This window comes from Corvus kubaryi, unplaced genomic scaffold (genome assembly GCF_017639235.1).
Source record: "Corvus kubaryi isolate FWS band 111438036 unplaced genomic scaffold, C.kubaryi_AGA036_p1.0 136, whole genome shotgun sequence".
NCBI classification, from domain to species: domain Eukaryota; kingdom Metazoa; phylum Chordata; class Aves; order Passeriformes; family Corvidae; genus Corvus; species Corvus kubaryi.
The window spans coordinates 1,509,298-1,531,422 of record NW_024580670.1 but is presented as its reverse complement, the minus strand read 5'-3'; the positions used below and the strand labels follow the sequence as shown (position 1 = coordinate 1,531,422).

The following is a 22,125-nucleotide window of genomic DNA, read 5'->3' as shown; positions in this document are numbered from 1 at the left end:
CGCGGGCTCCCGGTGCTCCAGGCCAGCCCAGCACGGCCTGGGAAGGACGTTCCCCTCGGACGTCCCCGTCTGGGGACACCGTGGCCCAGTTTCCACCTGCAGTGCGAGCCCTGGGTACTAAAACACACCCATGGTGGAGAAACCATGAATCTTCTACGCCTGCCAGGCAGGGCCCCGTTGGTGCTGACCTGCAGGTGGCACGCGCAGGATGCCGATCGCGCTGGGAGATGGCCTACTTTGCCTTTTTTTTTTTTTTTTTTTAATTCCTCTTTCCCCTCCCAGCCACATTGCAGTGAGCTGTTCCGCTGGGCACCTGCCAACATTCAGGCAGCAGTTACATAAGAAGAGCTTTTTTTCCTGGAATTTAGGCCCGCTGCTGATGTGTGACCTTCAGCAGTAATTGCCAATAAAGGCGCTGGGGATGTTTACAGGCACCGGCGCTGGCCCGCAGCCTGTGCCGGTAGCGGCCGAGCCTGGGGCTGCTGCTGCTGCTGCTTCCCAAGGCTGATCCCACAGCACTGCAGCTCTGCCTCATTTTCCAGGGTGAAATGGGGTTGCTCTGCTGCTCCCCCCCAACCCTCAGGGCTGGGGTAGGGGCCAGCAACCATCCAACCAAATCCAGCCGAACTCTGTAAGCACACGGAGTTCCCCTTGTAGTTACTGAGGTATTTTTTAGGGTTGTGCTGGGGTTTTACCTGTTTTTTCAGTAGTGACACTTCTTTATGCAGCTGATACATTTAAAGGCAGCTCTATCCAGTAAAATACGCTTGCAGACCTGCTCAGTAGAGTTTAGGTTTGGGGTTTTTTCACCTCTTTCCTTTGGTTTTGAGGTTTCAAGTAGGTGAAAAGGGAACTGAAGATCCTGGTTCAAAGGGGTTGCCTGAATTAACCTTCTCACTGCTCTTCATCTATGATAAACTAAAATTTGAGTGGCTAAGGTGCAAAATATGTGCTGTTTTATGCATTTTTGATTGGAATCAGGAAGTGTATTAACCTTTTCAGAGCTGGAAAGCTGCACTTGGGAATTATTTTCCTTGCAGAGAGCTTACTCCACAGTCATTTCTCTTGTGTATTTTGCACTTAGACAGTGCTTCACTTGTTATGTCTCAAGCAGAGGAAATGCAGGCACTCATAAATTTTTGTGGGCTGCTTTATATTTTTTTTTCCCCTTGAGAAATCCTGCAATCTTTGGACTGGGCTTTTTTTTAACACGGACTGGAATTGGTGAGCTCTTTGGAAAAGGAGACTGGAACATTTCCTATAGTTACTTGTCACCAAAAAAATAATAGTTATACCATCTTACTGGTTAATTAAAACTGCTGCTGTAAAATGTGTTGTGAAAGGAGTTCTTACTGTATTCAGTTACTGTAGAGGTCCTGCAAGATCACGGATTTAAAGAGGAGGAAGTGGTTGCACTCCCACTGAAGGGCAGACACTGAGGTCTCTAGCTCCTGGAAAGTCCCAGCCCAAGTTAAAATATGTTTTCTCCACTGAAAACTCTGGAAAATGAGGGAAGGCATTCCCGTAGGCAGATCTTGGTGACCTTTGAGTGCAGGCACTGGCAGCCCTTGTGCCAGATTTGCCACCTCCTCGACTGGCAGTGCACAAAGTCTCTGCACATTCCCTGAGAAGAGGGAGGATGTTCAGCTGGGTCCCTGCCCTGGGTGTGTGGTGAGGCCAGGGCTGGGAGGCTCGGGGAGCTGGGGGGCTGCCCCTGCCCCCAAAATCCCACGTGCCTTCTGGGGAACCTGTGTCAGGACAAGGTGCTGCCCCATGTCTCCTTCTTCTGCCCGATTTAGGCAGGTCTGAGAGCCTCCATCCCTGAAAATGCAATGTCTGTACAGGGGGAAATGTAACGTGGGAAGTTTGTCAGAGCAGTTCAGTGCTCCTGGGTCCCAGTTATTCCCCTCTGCCCTGAAACTTCTCGATAACAAGTCAAATGCTTGTTTGACAAACACCTACAGATCATCTGCAGGGGCTAGAAATTTCCTATCCAAATTTTTCTTCAGCTCCACAAGGTAACAGTGTTGGCTTTACAAAGGGGACTTGGCAAGGAAGCTGCACAGAGTTCTGTGGTATTTTTAAAGAGTTATGAAGGACAGCAACATAATTTGTGCTCTTGTCTGTTGCCACAAATCAGACAAGGTGCTGCTTTTGCTGTGTGCCTTTCAAGGAAGAGCTGATGGTATTTCAAAGGGAAAAGCAGAGAAGTTCAGAGAAGGGAGGAAAAAGTGGAAAGGGACTTGCAGGACTCAATCTGAACAGCCATTCCCACTGGAATTCCAGCTGATGCTGGAGATAGCAGTGCAGGAGCCGAGGCAGAGGCTTCAGAATAACATTCAGCTGACATCTTCACTCCAGTTCCTCGCATCTGGATGTAAAGCCTGGCTATCAAAAGCTTAATGTGCTATTTGGCTGACTCTGTAGCTGTGTTTTTCCCTTTTTATTTCCTTCTTTCTGCCAAATGTCTCCTCCTGCCACCCCAGTAATAAGATGCCATATGCACGGAGTTAGGTCAGTTCCTGAATTCACAGATTTCGGGACCAGAAGGGACCTCTCAGTGATTGAACCCGACTTCCTGCATGGCCCAGGGCATCCCACTCCTCACCACTGTGTTATCTGTGGAGCCAAATCCATGGAGTTTGGCTCAGCTTCCTCAAAGAGCTCAGTGTTGAGTGAGGACCTCCCAGGACAGGTGTCAGTTTACTCTTGCCTTGCACCAGCTGGTTGCCTTCCTGTCCCATTGAGAGGGATGTTTGGAGAAAGACCTGAAGGAATTGTGTGGAAGTTTGGAAAGTGTCAGCAGTTCAGCAGTCTGAGGTTTGTCACCTCTCAGTCCTTTGAACTCCGGGGCAGCCTGAAGCGTAGGAGATTTGTGCTTGGAATTGTGCTCGTTTGTCCATTATTTTGTCAAAATTCCAAAGTCTGGTGAGGCTGAAGAGAGAAGGACCAGGTTTTTGAATGTGTGTTTGTGTGCTCTCACAAACATGGGGGGTTTCTGATAAGATTATTTCCCTCTCATTTATTTACAATGTGTGATGCTTTCCAGCCTGTTTTGCTGAAGCCACTCTCTGGAGCAGGCCCGGTATGTGAACTGGAATCTCCACCAGCCTTTTAAATGCATTTCAAGCCTTTTCAGTGCTCAGTGGTCTGGGTGTTTATTGCATAGTTGAGTTTAAAAAAAAATGGAGAAAAGCAATTCTGATGCTTCAGACCTGAATGAAAATCCTTCTGCTTTTCCACTCCATCACAGTAGTAGTTTGAATTTCTGTGAAGGAAGGATTAGATAAGTTTCATCCTGATTGTTGTTTTGAAAGCAAATTAGAATAAAACTTGGGTGAATTCCTCCAAACTGTAAAGAAAAAGGATGGAAAGCTCATCTGTATCTCAGAAATTGAGATGTAGTGAATTTGCCCTGGAGCTGTCACGTGCTCTGGTGGTGATACATCCACTCTTGAGTCAGACAGTCCGTTCTGGGAAGCACACGTGGCCTGTGCTGGGGAAACGGATGCTGGAAGCATTCCGGTCACCAGAGGGTCAGTTCCTGTACATCTCCAGTCATGGCTCATGAGGAGTGGTTTATTGGCCAGCCTTGGGGGAGTGGAAACTTCAAAGGAAGACAGGCTTTGCACAGCAAGTTGAAAGGACCTTTCCCTACTGCTTGTAAAAAGCACAGATGTTGGACTCTGACCTGGCCACCCACTGGGTTCTGGTTTAAAAGCTGTCCACTGCATCCTGCTGCTCACCTGGCTGTGTTTCGTATTCCACAAACTTGCCCCTGCCCCCTAAACTATCACTTTCTTATATAGCTGGAGAGCTGAAATATATGGAGGCACAAGAAATCTTGGACAATTACTGCTTTGGGCTGCTCTCCCACCCTGTTCAATCCTTGTAAAGCATAAGGTCATACTTTGCTGTTGCAGCACACAGGAGAGTGCAAAGTGTAGCGCAGCAACAATAGCTCAATGATTCTTTGCTATTTGAACCTATTTTTGACTCAGAGAATAATGATTTCAGGATTTGGAGTTTATATTCTTACTGGAAGATTGCTGAGGGCTGTGCTGCTGTGGATGATCCACGCAGGCACTGCCCGGGGCAGTGTGTGGGGCTGGCTTTGGTGTGCTGTCTGTGCCACAGAGGGAAGGCACAGGAATTTGTGAGCTGGAATATGTAATTTTAGCTTGGGAAAGAGCAAACTAATTTTGTGCTGATTCTTCATCTGTGCTGCTTTTCAACCCCAAAATGTACACGTATGTTTGGTTGAAATGGGGTCAAGCTATCAGCCCAGGAATCCCAGAATGGTTTAGGTTGGGAGGGACCTTAAACCTCATCCAGTTCCACACCCTGCCCTGGGCAGGGACACCTTCCACTAGCCCAGGTTGCTCAGAGCTCCATCCAGCATGGCCTTGAACACTTGAAGGGATGGAAAATCATCCAGTTTCTTTGGGAAACCTCTGCCAGTGCCAGAAGTAAACTTTTGTTTGGAATCCTGAGTCCAGCAGTCATGTCCACTTGACCTGTCAGCTCCAGTCTCCCCTCCCCTGGAGGAAGGGACCTCATTTCCCCTGCAGGGGAACAGGCCCAGTTTCCTTGCTGCTGTTGGCTCCTGGAGAAGGCAGGGATGTTTCCTGTGCCCCAGGCAGTGCTGCAGTCGGGACAATGTGCCCAGGCTCCCCGTGACCTGACACGGGTGCAGCCTGGGAGCAGCGGGCAGGGCAGGGACGGTGTGTTCCTCTGCAGGAACGAGCTGCTTCCTGCTCACTTGTGCTCCTCTGGATTAAGTCCTCACGGCTTCCATTTGGCCAGGGAAGGAGTTTGCATGCTTGAGACATGTCCAGGAGTGGTGACAATGCAAGGAAGCGACTACCAAAGGCCGTGGAAGCTGGCCAGGAGTAAAGGCCCTTAGGAGGAGAATGGAGAAGGGTTTTTCCTGGCCAAGGAGCCCCTGCTCGTGGAGCACGGCGGGAGAAGCGCTCACTCCTGGGGCTCCTTCCTGGGAAGTGGAGTCTCATTATCCCTACTCCTGGATCTGTGGCCTCCCTCTCCCTTTGCTGGGCATTCCCCAGGCTGCAGCAGATCCTGGTTTGCTCTCCCAGTCTGTGCTCCATTGGTCTGTCCATCCCTGCGGCCTCTGGGCAGACGTGGCCATGAGTGCGTGGCTCAGTTTGGGGTTACAGGATTGTGGATGTGTTATTTCCTGGTGTCTGCTCCTGGGAAGTTACAGCAATTTCCCCACAATTAAATCAGCAGTTGAGTTTGAATGTTCACCTCTCTGTTGTGTGTCTGTGCTCAGCTAGATAAAAGTTACTTGTCTTCATCTGTTCCAGTTGAAGATCAGCATTTTAAATTTAAAAAGCTGTCACCATTCAGGCCCTTACTTCATTGTTCCTGTTTGGTGCTGTACCTTATCTCTTTCATCATGAGAAAAGTATGTTTATAGATGAGAATCCACAGAATACATTTTTTTTAAACTAAAATTATGAGGCTGCTGCCTTTGTGATACGCAGCCCTGGCTTCCTCCTCCTCCCCACTGGGATGGATGTGCAGCATTCCAGTCACGGATCCTGGGCGTGTGGTCCCCAAAAGTGCTCTGGGCACCTGCAATTACATTTCTTTGCTTGTGCCTCTGAGTTCATGCAGAGCAGTTTGGGATGTTCAAAGCATACCTGCAAAATTTTCCAAATGTGGCCCTTTCAGGAGCAGGGTGGGAGGGTGTAAACAGTAATTACAGCTACAATTCATTTGTGATGATTCAGCTGAAGTCAAGTGCTTTGCCAGCTCCCTTCCCCTCACTGTTGACCACTGGATTGCTGTTGGGATGAAAGATTCTGGAGGGATGACTAATTTTTCTGCATTTTACTTTCAACTAGCTGCCGCAAGCTCCAGAAACGGAGAGCCCTGTAGAGGTGTGTCAGCCACCTATATTTGTACAGCACACAAATATTGGTGTCTCAGTAGTCCTAGTGGAGTGTCTTGTTGGTAAAAACCCCTGTGAAATGTGTGTTCCTGCGTGGTGTTAGACAGTGGAAATGAGCAGATTTGTTGAAGTCCCTTAATCCGATACAGCATCAGCATGGTAGTCTGAAAACACAAAAAAAAAAAAAAAAAAAAAAAGTAAACTCATCCTAAGTCTGTTCCTTTCAGCCATTTCCCTTATGCTTTAAGGGTGGCACTGGGAAAGGTCTCCTCTCAAATTTTCGTGCATTGGCAAAATGAGACTTCATTTTGGCTCCTAATGCAGAATTTGGTTTTCCCTTTGCCTCATGTACTTAAAAACTTAAATGCTTAAAAGAAAGGGAGGTGTCAGAAGTTGTTAGTGGAAGCTTCATAACTCCAGAGCAACTGGTGTCCCATTTAAAATGGCCCAGTGGATGATCAGGATCACTGCATATTGTCAAGGTCACTGGTTTTAGGGGAACTGGATATGTGGGAACATGTCCTTTATGTGCATAAAGCAGATTATTTGCCAAAAAGAAGGCAGGAAAATTTATCAAATCTTAAATTCCTTTGAAATTCATGGGACATCCAGACATGGCATTGGTCCATTGTACAACTGGTGCCAAATCAGTGCAAACCTAAGTGAAACAGCATGGAAGTCTAAATCTGGGAGAGTGTTGATTCTCTGAGCTGTGAAGATTATAAATGTGAAATCATGTAGAAAAAGAAATGTTTGTGGTGGTTTAGACCTTTGTATTTGTAATTTTTGTGGAACAGTGTTTAAATGTAACCCAAAACTCTGAGTGGTCATCGAATGGATTTGAGATGTTTGGGAGATGGCTCCTGGTTTCTGCTGGGTCCCTGTGTAGAACAGTTATTCTACACCTTTTCAGATGCTTTAAAGCAGCAAAACCTCAATGTGCTTCAGCTTTGCAAAGTGGGAGTTGCATTCCTGAAAATGAATGTCTGAAATGGGAGAGATTTGATTGGAAAATGTGCACGTGCCAAGGGGCTCTGTTCAGTGACTCCCCACTGACGTCCCTGAGTTGGAAGGGAGCCCCCCAGGCTGTTCCAAAGGCCCTCCCCCGTCTCAAATGAGTTTCAGTGACCACGGTGGGATGTGTTGGAGCCCCTCACCCCCAGAGTGTGTGTCCAGTGGGCTGGGGGGGTGTATCTGTGTCTGTGCATGGGCATGCGTGGGCTGAGCTCCCCGAAAACCTGTGTGTGTCCCTGGGAGCTGTGACACCAGACAGACGTTGTGTTTCCTCAGAACCCGGGACTGCTGGCACACGTGCATGCCAGGGGGGTGTGTGAGGGTGGCAGAGCAGAGGGGTCAGGGCTGGCAGAGGGCAGGTGTCCTGTTTCGATGGCTTGTGAGTCCATCTCCCTCATCTCCCCCTGTTGCATCGAGCTGTGACTTCCCCAATATTCCCCTGAGTGCCAAGATGTTGGTGTCTCTTGAGTGTTGTTCTGCTTTAAAATGAACTTTCTGCACGCACAGCAGGAGCTTGATCAAAGTCTACCACAGAGGCAACTGGAGGACCATAGAAGGGTATGTACAGCAGTCAAGCACATTCAGAACTAATCTCTACCTTTCCCTTGTAAACAGCGAAGCCTAAGTCATGTAAGGAGCTTGTGGGGTTAAGTGCTGGCTGTTGGGCTCTTGGAAGATCTAAAAAATGAGCCATATTTACAGCATGAGGTGCTGGAGCCCTTCTCTGGGGTTACATGGAAGGGACGAGTGCTTGGCTGCTCCGAATTAAACTCAGGCCCTGGTGTGCTCCATTCACACTGTCAGAACACTGCCCTTGGGTGGTGACACTTGTGGGCTGACACTAATCAGTGCTCATGGAGTTGGCTCCTCTGGCCGCACCACCCCTTTGTACCCAGCCAAGCTGCACAATCAGCATCGTTGGTCCCTTTCTCCATTTCTTCTGCTCTTGCAGTTGGGAACACAACAGCAGCAACTTACAACTGCTTCACCCTAAAATATCAAAGGTGCTCTGTTTTAAAGCTTGTAACAGGTTTCTGATACCGCTTAGAGTTGTGTGTTGCATCTGCATTGCTGGTACATGTACAGTGATGGTTCTGTGTGACTCACTCTTACTTTACCTGGTGGTGAATGCAGATGAAACTGGACACTGTTGGGTTTTTTTCTAGGTACCATATTTGATTTTTCTGGTTACTGCCAAACATCTGATATTTGTTTGCACACTGCCCTCATCAAAGTGGTGCACAGCACTAACAGGATGGTTAAAGAGCTGTTCTGGAGCCAAGCACTGCAGCTGAATTAATTAGAACATTTCTTAAATACCGCTTATATTTTCTCCCTTTTACTTTGATCACATGCTCATATTTTCTTAGCTGATACCATGGGTTTGGATAAATTTGTGGGAACTAAAGCTTTTCTTCCTAGTTAGAATGTGAAGTGCTGCTGACTGTGTATTGCCAGACCTGGGAAACCATGGACCAGCACACTCTGACTAGAAGCACTGCTTGATACTTGTTCCTGCTTGTATTTTCTGGTGATTTGTCTTGTTTTGGATACACAACACCTACAGGCACCAGAGGTGCTGCAGGTCTGTCCTGGTCAGCTCTCCGCTCGCCCCAACTATTTTGACCATAGAATAGAAATCACTTCCTGCTCCACAAGGGGCCAGAAGGAGAATCTGGGGGCAGCTCCAGGAGCTTTGGTTGCCCTCCTGAATTCAGGCAAGGTGGAGTTTGCTGAGCAGCTGTTCTTGAGGCTGGCTGTGTGTTATCTGTGTAGTAAGTGGTAGAAATTACTGATTAAATGCCAGCTGACACGATGGCTGCCAGTTAGTTCAACAGAGGAGGAGAAAGCTAATGTGAGAGCTCCCTTGTAACCATTTGTGTCCTAGGGCCCATCTGGGTGTCAAGCTGCCTTTCTAGTCGGTGCACATGTACAAGGAAGATGTAGTTCAGGGTTTTTCTGTCTGGCTTGGCCTTGTTCTGTCACGTAGCCTCCCCTACCTGCCAGGCTGGGAGCAGGGAGGTGGGTACAGCACTGCCTCGTGTGCTAAACACTCTCATGTTGCTGGCAGTCGCAGGAGCTCCTCTGGGACGGGAATTTGCTGGAGCTTCTGAGCTGTCTCCTGCCTGCCCCACATGTTCACTCTTTGGCCCAAGTGGTGATGGGAAGCCTGTGCCCCTTGGAGAAGTGCTCATCTCCTTCTGCTGTTGCTTCCACAGGAATTTCCCTTTTTTTTTCTATTGTTTGGGAGCTTTTGGAAGCAGCTGGTTGGAACACTGACTTCGTGTTTACTTTACATCCTGTTCCCTGACACTTGCTCCCTCCCCATCTGATCCCATAAAATGCAGCTCCCGTGCTGCAGCTTTCACACTGATAATCCACAGGAACCATTTCTATGCTGCTGGATTGTGGTGACAGGGTGGCAGTGGGAGCCCTGACTTGAGCCCCAGCCCTGTGGGGAGGGCAGAGATCCCTTGCCAGCTCCAGGCGTGTGTTGGGCTTCTCCCTGTGGAAGTGATTTCTGAAATTTGGTGAAGAACCTGATTATCAGACAGGCTTTTGTCTTTTTTCTTTTGGGGTGTAAGGATTTCTTGAAGTGACCCTCTCAGTGCCAGCTGTGTATCAAATCAGTGGGACTGCAGCAGGGCTGGAGTTCTGTACAAGCCAATTAATGCATGTTTATGTTGTTCCATTTACTTGTGTTTTAAAGGCCTCCTGTGAAAGTTTGAAAAGACTTCACTTTTATGACAGCTAATGTATTAAATGCCATCTTGAATCTGTAGTCAGACAACCAATTTAATTTAAAATACAACTGAAAATCAGTGACAAACACAAGTTTTGTGAATAGAATTAAAAATAACATGCTTTAGTTCATTGGACATATTTTTAACATGAAATTATTTTTGGCTAGATCAATTTTTTTTTTTTTTAAATTATTGTCTATTTTCTGAATCCCCAGAAAAGCCACTCCCTCCCCTCTGCAGCACTGTCCTGGGTTGGTGCTGCTGTAACCACGCTGCCGTTAGCAGGGCAGGAGCTCCTGGTGACAATAATCCCGTTTTCCTTTGTGCACAAAGACTTTACAAAAATCCCTTAATCCCCATGTGGTGTTTGTGTGCTGTCGCCGCTGGCAGTGCCACTGGCTTTGTCCGGCTCCCCGAATTCCTGGGAATTCCTGTGAAGGCTGAAGTGACAGCAGTGGGGTGACGTTCCACCTGGAGATGTTGGATCTCCGCTGGCTTGTGCTGGGGGCTGTGCCAGAGCTCCCAGTGCTCCCAGGATTTGGGGTTATGTGAGGACCTGCTGTGTGCTGGGATGGGATGGGAGGGCTGGCGTGACTCGGGCACCTGCCAGCAGGGAACAAAGAGCCGGGATCCAGCGGGATCGCTTGGGTTTCCGCTCAGCAGCTGGTGGATCATGTCAGCTGCTGCTGGAGGGACAACAGAGCACACAGCCCTAGGGGCTTGGTGGGATCGCAAAACAGGAGAGGTGTGAGGAGATGGGATTGCTCCTCACAGAATCATTTCCAATGTTCCTCTTCCTCTAATCCACCTCTTGATTTTGTGTTGGTGCTGTACAGATGCAACTTTCTTGCATTTAAGGCTGAGACAATAGAACTTAATTAAAGCAAAACTTTCTGAAAATTAAATCTGTCTAGAAAGCTTTATGCAAAACCTAAGCTGCAGCTGTCTCTGTGCTGCATGGGGGAACTCATCATCTTATTGAGCCCCGTGAGACCCCTCCGTGTTGCAGCCTGCCCCAGCACATTGGGAGCTGCTCGGTGGATTTTTCCAACTCTCCAGGGTTTCATTCCCCTCTCCCTCACCACAAGAAGGGTACTGGTAACAGCAGCCCTGCTGCCAATGAACGTGGGTGGTTGCTTTGTTCGCGGAGCTCCCATCCTGATTTCCTTCTGCTCTTTGACTCCAGGGCGAGGCCCTGAGGCAGGTTTTGGTGAACCGCTACTACGGCAACGTGCGAGCGGCCGGCCGGCGCGAGAGCCTCACCACCTTCGGCAACGGGCCCCTGTCCGCCGGCGGCTCCGGCAAGGCCGGCCCGGGAGGTAGGACATGCTCTGCTCACCCCTGGGGCTGCCCTTCCCATGCTCTGGGGCTCTGTATTCCTGGCAAATCAGCACCTCACAGCTGAAATCAGGATGTTTTTCCCTCACGGTTCTTCCTCTGAACTCCTAAAAAAAGTAGAACTGTCCACGTGGGTGACTGCAGTTGAGGACAAAACTAGCAGACAGAGCTCTTTGTACTTTCCAGTGACTGCCTTGGGTTGGCTTGACGTTTGTGACGTTGCTTTGAATAAATGTACTTGGAAATACTGATCAATTTAATGTTTGCAATAACGTCTAAGAAATGTGCCCGTAAGGATGTCAGATTACTAACTGTGTCTGGAACAAAAGCATTTTGTGGTATTGCTGAGAGTTTGTGTGGTAGGATGGGCAAAAATTCCATTTGAAGTCAGCTATACAGTGAAGTTTATGTAATTTGAGGCCGTTGCTAGAAAAGTCACTAATGGAATCGCAGAATGGGTTGGGTTGGAAGAAACCTTAAAACTCATCCTGTTCTAACCCCTGCCATGAGCCAGGGATGCCTTCCTCTATCCCAGGTTGCTCCAAACCCTGTCCAGCCTGGCTTTGCCATCCCCCTGGGGTCAGTGCCAACCTGTTTCTCATGATCACCTTTATAGGAGGAAGCTCCGGGTCGAGCTCGATGAGCCGAGGGGAGATGAGCCTGGCAGATGTCCAGTGTCACCTGGATAAAGAAGGTGCTTCCAACCTGGTCATAGATCTCATCATGAATGCCACCAGTGACAGAGTCTTCCACGAGAGCATCCTGCTGGCCATTGCCCTGCTGGAAGGTGGGAACACCACGATACAGGTAGGGAAATGGAAAACTCTGTCTTGTGACTGAACCGTGTCGGGAAGGGAAATGTTTTTATGAAATCCAGGAAATTTGAGAGAGTTAAGGAGGTGGGAGGGGAAATGACTGAATGATCTTTGACCTGTAATTAAGGGAAATATTAGTGTCTGCCATGCAAAAGTGAACTTATTAAATGTTTGCATGGGCACTGGGTAATTGAGGTGTTTTCCCAGGGCAATATAGAGGAATGTATAATAAAACAGATTTGTAGGTAAGTTACTGACTGCTGTTACAAATAACTTAAGCAACTGCAGTGTGCTCAGGGACTTTTACAATGAGCTGTTAAATTTCAGACTGGAATTTGAAATAAGCGTATGGTAAACTCCAGACCACCACTGCTCTCCTGCAGTCTCACTGTTCTTCCTTTCCATGTTTTCAGTAAGGATTAGATTCTCCTAAATGAAAATTGTCCCTGGTGTGGATTAATGAACACACACCAACGAGCTCTTACATTCTTCCAAATGGAAAGTAAAACCTTATTCCAGCAAAACTTGCATACAAAGATGATTGAGTATGTGATATCTTATTCTTTTGGCTCTGCACGTGTTGTGTTTGCAATCTGTCTGTGGGGCTGAGTCCTGGCCAGTTATAACTGACTGTTGTGGTTAAAGCACACAGTAGATCCCTACAGCAGCACCTCCTGTGTCGATGCAAGCTTCCCTTGAGAGGACAGGCAATGTCTCTGGGCTCCTTCAGTCTGTCTCTGTAGTCAGTACCCTCCTTATTCCCCTGTGTATAAGCTCTGGAATGAAACTTCTGTGCAAAAGACAAAGCGGAAATTGAGTGCTGAAAATCCTGTGTCACCTTAAACTGCAGTGACAGGATTAACATTCCTGGGGGACAGTCACGCCTTTAAATTTCCTGCTCTTCTCTAATGTAGAGGAAGCTGAGCTTTCATCTTTACAGCTCTCGGGGAGCCTCAGGTAACCTTGCACTGTCATGCTGGAAGGAAAAACAAACTCAGCACCAGCCTGACGGGGAGAGATCCTTTGCTTGTGCTGGACCCCAGTGCTAAAGGATTGAGCAAAGTCACTTCCCACTGTGCACAAATCCATGCTGGAAGCAGATTCCTTAGCTCACCCAGTGAAAATCAATAGGAAAATCTGCAGTCCATCTCCAAAGACACCTTCTTTGCCCAAAAGGGAGATAGTTTCATTTTCATTTGGTGTCTGAAACCGGGAGCTGGGCGGCTGTGGAACAGCCCTGCGGTCAGGAATGATGGCTCTCAGGGCAGTGGTGCTTCCGCCCTGCGCCGTGCACTCCTGCCAGGTCCTGCTGCACTCCAGCCTCTACAGATGTGCTTCCACAACCCAGAGTGGTTATTTTCCACCCTTTCCCACTCAGGAATAAGTCCTTGGCAGGTGTCTGTAGACTCCAGGCAGCCAGCAGTCCCCGGGTGCGTCTGCGTGCTCCGGCGGGATGGGCTGGGAGGGGGCTCTGCTGGAGTGTGGGCTGCTTTTAAGTACAGAATGTTTTCGGGACCAAACGACTTGTGATGCCTACAGCTGTGAGCTCTGAGGGCTCAGACACACCCAGCAGCTCTTACTCATGCATGCAAAGCTCGAATGGGATGTTATTGAAAATATCCCATGGAGTCGTTGGGATGTGGATATTCCATGCAAGAACACTCCATGGACTTCGTGGCAAAAAAGGAGCATAATCAGTGCACAGACATGGTCTGTGGCTTTCCTCCACGTTGGTTAAACTGGTGGTAGGGAGAGGGATTTCTGGTGCCTTGCAGCGGCTCCAGCACATGGGGGCCTGTGGGACACTGGCAGTGGCAGTCGGGAACAGCACGTCCTCAGCACTCTGAGCTTCAGTAGGGCTTTAGAGAGCCAAGTCAGTGGAACTCCAATGGGGAAAACACCAGCCACAAAGTTTAACTTCTGGGAGAACAGCTGGCTCCATGCTGGGAATCAAAGCGAAGGTGGAGGCTTGCTCTTCAGTAAAATCATCTGTTCGGGGCTGTGTCTCCCAGGGTAGTTGCTGAGTGGTGTGATGGCCAAGTTAAACTGGTATCCTGAGACAGTGAACTCGTGTAATCAAGCTTTGCTGTCTCCATGTAGGAAGAATGGCTCAAAATGCAGAGGGCCCTGGGTGCAGCCCAGCTGTTCAGGAGAGCTGTGTGGGTACTTGATAATCTGCAAAGCTGATGGGTTTTGTATAGCAGCCTTTGGCTATGACACAGTGAAGATTTACTGAGTGCAGCAAAGTGATGGTCTCCCCTTAGCAGGAATTCATTTTTACAAAACACTCTGCAAAATTTGGCTGCTTGTGGAAACTAGATGCACTTAGGAAAATGAACCCAATACTTTCCTTGTGTTTTATCCCAGTCTTTCTGTAATCTGTGTTCTTTTGGTAAGTTTTGCAGAGTGGGTAGGTAGGGCTTAGCAATCTCTGCAACCTCAGAGTGGCTTTTCTGCAGTTCTTCTGCAGTTTCCAGCAAATGCCAGTGGAAGAGTCATCCTCAGTCTCTGGACTAATGACTGTGTTCATTTTGCATCAGATGCATTTGTCATCGGGAAAGATGACCTAGCCAAACCAGCCAGCTTTGTCTTTGAGGTCTAACAGAGTTTATCTTCATTTCACAAATTTTTTGGTTATTTTAAGCAGCTTTTGATTGATAGTGTCCCAAACAAGTTTGTTCTGTGCTCAGTTTGAATAATTTCTGCTGAACTTCAATTGCCTCTGTCTGCAGGCCTTTGAGAATAGGAAAGTGGTGGGATAGGGACAGGTTATGTAAAAAAGGCTCTTTGGCAGCAAAGCCAGAAACGTGTCACCCCTGCATGGCATTTTCTTAACTCCAGGTTTTCACAAGGGAAATTGATTCAGCCTGAAGTGAAGCAGAAGGTTTGTACCAACACACAAGAACTTGCACATGTTGATTGTAATACGGTTAATAATGGGAGTTCCCCGGTAACTCCCATGAGCTTCCGTGGGAGAACAGATCCCCATGAAGCTGGGAAGGGATAACTGGAATAGGTGTTGCTGTTTCATTAGGTACAGGCAGGGCCAGTATTAAGGGTAGGCAAAGTAGGTGGTTGCCAACTCCAGCAGAAAAACAAATCTCGAAAGGTTCCTTATTGTAATTGGCAGGAGGGATTTTTTATTGTTAAGAAAATTAATGTGGGGGAGAAGCAGGACAAGAGAAAACACTCCTGGTTCACCTCAGGAAGGAGGCTGAGCTGGTGATGTGTGGCACAGTGAATCCCACGCTGCTCCATGTTCTGCTGCAGGGGTGAATGTGAATGTGGCAAATGAGCTCTTCTGAGAAGGTCTTTGCCCACTTCCAGCTCTCCAGGTAGAAACTTTCTGGGGTTTAGCTTTTGGAATTAACTTAGAAGCACTGGTCAGGTTCTTTGGTAGCAGGATGGTGGTGACCTTGTGGTGGCTGTGCCTGGTGAGCTCAGCTCGTCACTCCGGCTCAGCGGGAGCCCTGGGTTTCAGTGGGAGGCCTGCCCTCGTTTGCACGGAGACAGAAGCAGAGGTGGAACCACGGGGTCAGCACCAGACAACAAATTAACTTGATAAGTGCTGCAACTCACTGAGCTGCAAATTACATCAACCCCTTTATTAATTTATATAACCCTGAGCATCCCCCAGGGGAGCGCTGGCTCAGTGGTTCTGAGCAGCCCCGGGGCTGTCCCAAGCTCTGCTCTGGAGGATGAGGGCTGAGCCTGCCCTGCTCCCCGGGTGCCAGTGCCTGGCTGCTGTCCTGGTGCTGCCTTGGGCTCCCTTCCCCAGAGCAAGGAATGCTCTGGTGGGTGCTGGTGCTCATGGGCACTCAGAGCTGCGTCTCCTTGGGAAGGGATGAACGCTCCATCCCCTCCCACACGTGTGGCAGCACGGCCAGGCTTTCCTCTGGTGCAGCAACCTTGGCACATGAGTGACAGTGCAGGAAATTGCTGAGGACTCGTCCTGCAACGCTCGTCTCTTGTCTGCTCAGTAAAAATTCCATGTGCCGCTACTCTGCCTCACCTCCGCTGTGTTTCGGGTTTTCTTGGTCGGTGGAAGTTAATGGCAAGTAAAGTCCCTTACATAACACCTCTCCATGGAGACTCTGCTCCTTTAATTAGGGATCTTCTCAAAAGTCAGCTTGCGTGACAAATTACCCACATGCACATGTTGGTGCTTTCAGCAGGGGAAGGTAAAATGAGGTTGACGACATTGGTTGTTTCAGGCAGTTTTTAAGTGCTGCCCCAAGGTGACACAATGCACGTCTGCCACTTCGGAGACTGGTGGTGCCTTTGTTCCCCTTTGTCCACTGTTGTCCCCCAAGGTGGGCTGCAAACACAGAGGGTGGGGTGATGGGAGTTGGCACACAAGGAAAGGGTGATTATTTTTCAGGAAAGAAGTGGGATTTGCTCCTGGCTTTAAGGCATCTGAGCAGAGTTGCTGCTCTTGCACAGAGGATGATGGTAGGATGTGCTTCATAGCCCCCTCTCCCCAGCAGCTGCGTGTGAGATGAGGACCAGGGGCCACCCTGATTCGAGACAGGTGGTGAGCTGGAGAGTTGTGCCTCCATCACAGCATGGCAAGAGTGAATCCATGTTGTATGGAATGGTGGGTTGGAGCTCACCGTGAGCATGTGAGGCTCCTTTGAGATGTGACTGTGCAAAAAGCTTGTGGCTTTGAGCTGTTTGAACTTCCAGAGCTGTTGGTTGAGCCTCCCCAGAGGATCTGTGTGCCTTCCCTTGAGTGTTCTGTGGGGCTGGGGGCTGTGGCCATGCTGCCTGTGGAAGAGGTGCCATGGACACAGAAATCCCAGAAGCCACCTCCTCATCCGTCAGGTTTGGTAGGAGATTCTGGCCTGGACTCACACAACTCTCCCATCCCAACCTGGTCTTGCTCCGCACTCAGACTCAGTTGACATTTCTCAACATTTTTCCTCGTGTTTTGCCACCAGTGAGGAAACCCCACCAGGGTGAATTGTGGTCTCCTTTTCTGTGCCTCGGACTGCCCAGGGATGATTGATAGTTATTTCATAATTGCAGGATTGGTGCACAAAAGGAATTGAATGCAGAGCTATCCAGTTCTTTGTGGTTTTGGCACTCAGGAGACCCAGGGAAGCCCACTGGGGGGTACCAGCCACTGGAGCCCTTGGGTTGGAGAGAGCAGAGACTTCAAGACAAGTTTATGTCCTCGAGCTCATTGTAGCATTGGCTGTGAAGTACTGTGGCCAAAATGTCCTGTTTGGTTGCAGGAACACTTTGTTTCTTTTTTTATGTGGCTGCACCTGCCCTGCAAAATGAGGGGAAAACTCTGCAAAACGTTACAGGAGTACTGGTGGGATAAAATGTAGGCTTAGTGACACAATAGTGCTTTAATTTGTGGTTTGGAGTTTTTAAATCAGATTTATTTCTTTCAAGATTTGCAGCAGTCACAGATATCAGTGAGCACAGACAATTGTATATAAAGCAAAGGCTTCAGAGGCAAGAATGTCGTTGGGTCACTAAACTTCTGTAAATAGCACTTGAGAACTTCTGATCATTGATAAAAGAAGTCTTAAATTTTTTTGTTTCTGACAGGCAGAATTCTGTGATACAGGATGTTATATCTTTTTTTTTTCGTTGTTTTAGTGATGCCTGTTTAGGAAACGAAAGCACAGCCAAGCAAGCTCTTGGAATGTGTTAAACAATCACCTGTGTCTTTCACTGTTTTAATGTGTTTTTCCTCAAGGTAAAATACACCATATGGTTTTTTTTTTTTACATTCTGAGTATGTTACGAACATCACATAAAAAAAAAAAAGTTGATAAGGACCTGCATCATCAACTGTGGGCAGAGATCTTGTCCTTTTGTGAAAGAGCCCTCTCCGAAAGGAAACTTTGTGCAAATCCTGATCTCCTTGATAGTGCAGCTGCCTTCCAAGGAAAGTATAGGGCCTGCAGTAGCCATGAAGAAACCTCTGTCCTGATGCTCTGTCCTCACAGCCTGTGAGGAGACTGGGCTGCCAAGCCTGTAGGAGCACACCCATCTCCTTGGAGTATATTTTAATGTATTTAGCACAGTGAAGTCTGTGTCCCACAGCTGTTGGATACCATCATGCTCAGAACAGTCCAGCTCCTCTGATAATGCACTGTGAGCAATCCTTCCTGCAGGGGAGATTCCATTTTCTTTCAGGGCACTGGAATGCACGGGTGAGATTGAGGGTGGATGAGGTGAGATGGTAACGATACCACCTCGACTTTCCACTTGAGCTGCAGCTCCTGCTGCTTTCTGAGGTGTGTTTGGGCCATCAGTATTCCTGCAGCAGAACATCTTCCAGTCTTTTTTCCCAAAGGGAAGTCTTCCACTGGGTTTTGAGGTGCCTGTCTGTGCGGTTGAGCAGTGTAGGTGGAAAAAAAGGAGAAGAGGCGCTGCCTCAGGGTTCAGCTGTGTCACGGTGGCCTTGTGTTATTCACGCTTGGGTACCACTTCCTCTGTGGCAATCCTCTCAGCATTCCACTGGGATCCTGGTCCTGCAAGGAGCAGGGAGATAAATCAGTAATTCTCCCAATTCCTCTCCACGGGATCCACGTCCAACATAAACTTTCAAGACGATCCCTAGCAGGATTAAAGTCCTCCCCGAGCAGGCAGAGGCAAAGCTATTCAGCAAAACAAGGTCATGCTGCCTTTTTTTTTGGTAAGCACAGGAATCAACAAAGCGCTGTTATATAACTTCTATTTATATCCCACTTGCTCACTAGCTGCAGGCACACAAGAGTAGCTGAGAAGGGAATTTAATGAGCTCTCAGGGCTTGCTCACCTTCCAGAGCGGGTAGGAGCCAGCTTGTTTTTGAAGTGCGTCAGCAAATGAAACTGGTGGTGGGTGGGTGGTTTGGGTAGGTGGACTGACTTGTTGCTATGGTTTTCTTTAATTCCTCTGTCTCTCAAGAAGATCTTACACTTTTATTTTTTTCTTTTGGGGAGTCTGCAGACTTCCTTGTTTCTCACACCTACGCAGCGCTCGCCGGTTCGGTGGGGAAGTGGGATCCGTGCTCCTGCCGTGGGGAATGGGATCCATGCTCCTGCCATGGCTGAGCTGAGTGACCCAGCACTGTGTGTTCCCACAGGGATGCAGGAGGAACCCAAATCAGCTCTGTGCTGACAGCAAGGCAGACCCCAAGTCTCCCATGCTCCCCAGGCCATCTGTGAGCCCAGACCCCACAGTCACATTTATACTTGTGGTTCCCCCACTGTGCCCTCACCACCAGTGTCACCTCATATTTCCAAGGGCTCACATTGGCTCTGGAAGGGTGTGAGGGAGCTGTATCTCTGTGAGGTTTGTTCTTGCTTTCCTCTGTGAAATGACTTTGAGTTGCATCAAGATTTTTGGGTGTTGCAGAAAGAGAACAGGTAGGATACGAGGGCTCTTCCTGGTGTGGTTGTGCTGCTGGTCTCATTTAAAGCTGGTTGGGACACACAAGCATTTCCACAGGTCAGGATCTGTACACTCATCACCCCCAGAAAACATTCCCCCCTAAGGTGGGCAGAACCCCCAACAAAGAGCAGAGCTGTGCAGGATGCCGAGTGGATGCCCATGGCAGGGAGAGTTTGTCTTATTTGTGGAAAATAGAGCTGGGAAGTCCTCCTTCTGCTTTCAGGACAAAGTTTATTTTACAGTTTGCAAAAAAAACAGGCAATTGAGGTGTTCTGGCAGATTTTCCTTATGGGTTTATTTCAAACTGTGAAGTATGTTCAGTGTGAAATATTTCAGCTGCCATTTCCTTAAGCTATGCAAGACTAATGATATCCATCACTCGTGCCCAAAGTGATGGATCTCCAGCGAGCCAGGACGTAAGAGAGATTTCGAGAGAGAGGGATTAGCGATATTTAAAATAAATAAATGAGGAGGGACTGAAAGCAAAGTTGGGTTGGAATTTTCTGCAGCAGAAGCCCTAGCAGTATGTTTAGGCAGAATGTAGAAGGCTGGCATTTGAGCTTAATTCAGTGCTTGTGTTAGTGCAGTTCCCCTTAAAATGTGGCTTGTTTGAAGTAGTCCAGCTCTAAGAACTCGTCTGGGGGTGGCAAACTCTTCCTGCAGAGATGAAGTAGCACACAAGTTTTGCATTAGTTCGTGCTGGCCGGATAACCCGAGCGAGCTGAGGTCCCTGCAGTGATTTCTCTCTAGTGTTGGAATAAAATGTCCTGAGTTTAAGCCAGATTGCTGAGCTTTCTCCTCTTTCTGGAGGGACTTTCCTCTCTGAAATGTCCCTGGCTCGCCAAGTTCACGGGGTGTTTTCTGTGCGCTGGCATTAGAGAAATGGGGAAGGAGACGACAGCAGTTTGCTTTAATTGGTGAGGTGTTTGCTGGGGCTTTGCTTTCCCTGATTTCTTGGTAATCAAAAGCTAGTTTTGCTGGGGAATTCTTTGGGATGTGTTGGGATGGTCTGGCAGGGCTTCGTAGCTGATGAAACAGCTCTGGGAGGGTGCGGCCCCGGGACTGCTCCGAGCTCTGTGGGCTGACGGCAACCTCGGAGTGGCTCCTGCAGCCAAGGCAGCCCCAGGCCAGGCCAGCCCTCGTGGGGAGCAAACACGGCTGTGCAGAGCCTGCTGAAACCCAGGGCTCGCTGCTGGGTTTTGGTGCTGTTCCTCACAGGATCAGACAGCCCAGCCCGGAACTAGTCTGGGGTGGAAAGTCAAGCTGTTCCATGAGACACAATCCAACTGTTGCTCCTTTTCTTGGCTGGCAAAACAGCCGTGACTTCGGGGCAGAGCCAGGTAACAGGGTAGGGAAAGGTGTTCCCAGTAAAGGGGACAGCACACACCAGCCAAACTGGCGAGGCTTTCAGAGGCAACAGCTAGAAATCAGCTGCCTTCAGCTGCTGCCTGGTTTCTTTTCCCATTTAACAATCCTACACTGGGCACAAGCTCACTCATCATTAAATTTACTGTGGATTAGTTACATTTATAGTGGATTACTTACCTGTGTCTGTCCTCTGTACACCTTGCACAAAGGTACCAGACTGCTGTGCTTTATGGTTTCACTCTCCAAAGGACAGATGTCAGTTCTGCTGGCTAAAATCCAATTTGTTACCAACTGCTGGTATGAGAGACACGTTAAGGAGCATTTGTCCCTCCCCTGTGGTTATCCTGCCTCCATAATCCCGCCCCCCTGAACTGCTGGGGAGTTAGCTGAGCTTCTCTTCCACTCATCATTAGAAATTATGTATATTACATATGTCAAAGGTCTCAGAATTAAGTGCTAATGCCAGGAAATGTGCCTGTTCTTTGCTGATTTATTTTTTTTTAATGTGGTTCTACAATCCAGCTTGTTAATGATTTGCAATATTTAAGAACATGCCAAAAAATACCCACCACAGAAGATGATATTAATGCTGAATAAAAAGCCAGCAAGCAAAAATGGTATTTTCAGTTTAGCACGGAACGTTAGGTAAACATTTCACAGAGTATGTAAATAGTCAGAAGGGGAGTCCAAGTTCCTGGGAATAACTACAGAAGAGACACAAACTTAAAAAAATATGAGTGACTGGAAGTTAGTGACGTAAAAAGGAGCTTAACCACATGTTTCTAACAGTTTTTAACCACTCGAATAGACCACAGACAGACACAGTTCATCATCTCTGACACTTTCTCAAGACAGACAGGATTCTTTTCTCAAAAAAACCCGTGGAACACAGGCTGAGTTGGTGAGGGAGCTCGAGGGGCTGCTGGTGCTCCAGGGTGGGCCAGGCTGTAGCTGGTCAAGGTGCTGCAATAGAAACTTGGCCTTCAATTTCTTCTCCAGAGAAATCCATCTCTGGGTTTGCAGCTTTGCTTCTGCATGTGTTGTGTGGAGCAGGAGATAGAGTCATAGGTGACGATGGTATTTATGTACCGAGCTCCTTTGGCCCAGGGGGGATCCACTGGAGGGGCAGAGGTGTAAGGGGGATGTCCTGCTGTGCATGAGGCTTCTGGCTGGAATTCTTTAGGAGCAGAGTTGGGTGATGGAGTGGGAAAGGAAGAAGTTACTCCACAAGTTTGCTGGTATCTGGTGTTAGGAGTTGATCTGCTCTGTGCTACTTTAATTGGATGTCAGGAGGAGCAGTGGTGTGGCTGCTTTGCAGACGTGGTGCCTGTGCTGGATTCTCCTTCCATCCCCTTGAAGCAATGAATGTGTGCAGGTGGTGGTTGCTCCCTCCTCAGAAGTGCTGGAGAGCTCTGTGGCGGTGTCCTTGCTCACGGTGAGTGAGGATCTGTCCTGTCAGCCACTCGTGCTTGTCACGTGGGGTGGGTCTGGGTTTCCTTCTGTGGCTGTGTAATTAATTAATTACCATCCCAT

General features: G+C 48.4%; 1 protein-coding gene across 12 annotated transcripts in view; it reads left to right on the top strand.

The window, feature by feature from the left end:
* The window catches only part of ITPR1 (inositol 1,4,5-trisphosphate receptor type 1), a 160,363-nt gene that overhangs the window by 93,607 nt on the left and 44,631 nt on the right, over nt 1-22,125 (top strand). For 7 of the 12 annotated variants that reach the window (XM_042013414.1, XM_042013385.1, XM_042013421.1 and 4 more), the window contains 4 exons: nt 5,871-5,906; nt 7,439-7,489; nt 10,862-10,994; nt 11,630-11,820. In XM_042013414.1, the coding sequence (XP_041869348.1) occupies nt 5,871-5,906; nt 7,439-7,489; nt 10,862-10,994; nt 11,630-11,820 (411 nt within the window). The remainder of the gene's footprint in view (nt 1-5,870; nt 5,907-7,438; nt 7,490-10,861; nt 10,995-11,629; nt 11,821-22,125) is intronic. The other 5 variants (XM_042013430.1, XM_042013481.1, XM_042013464.1 and 2 more) reach the window with 2 other exon arrangements.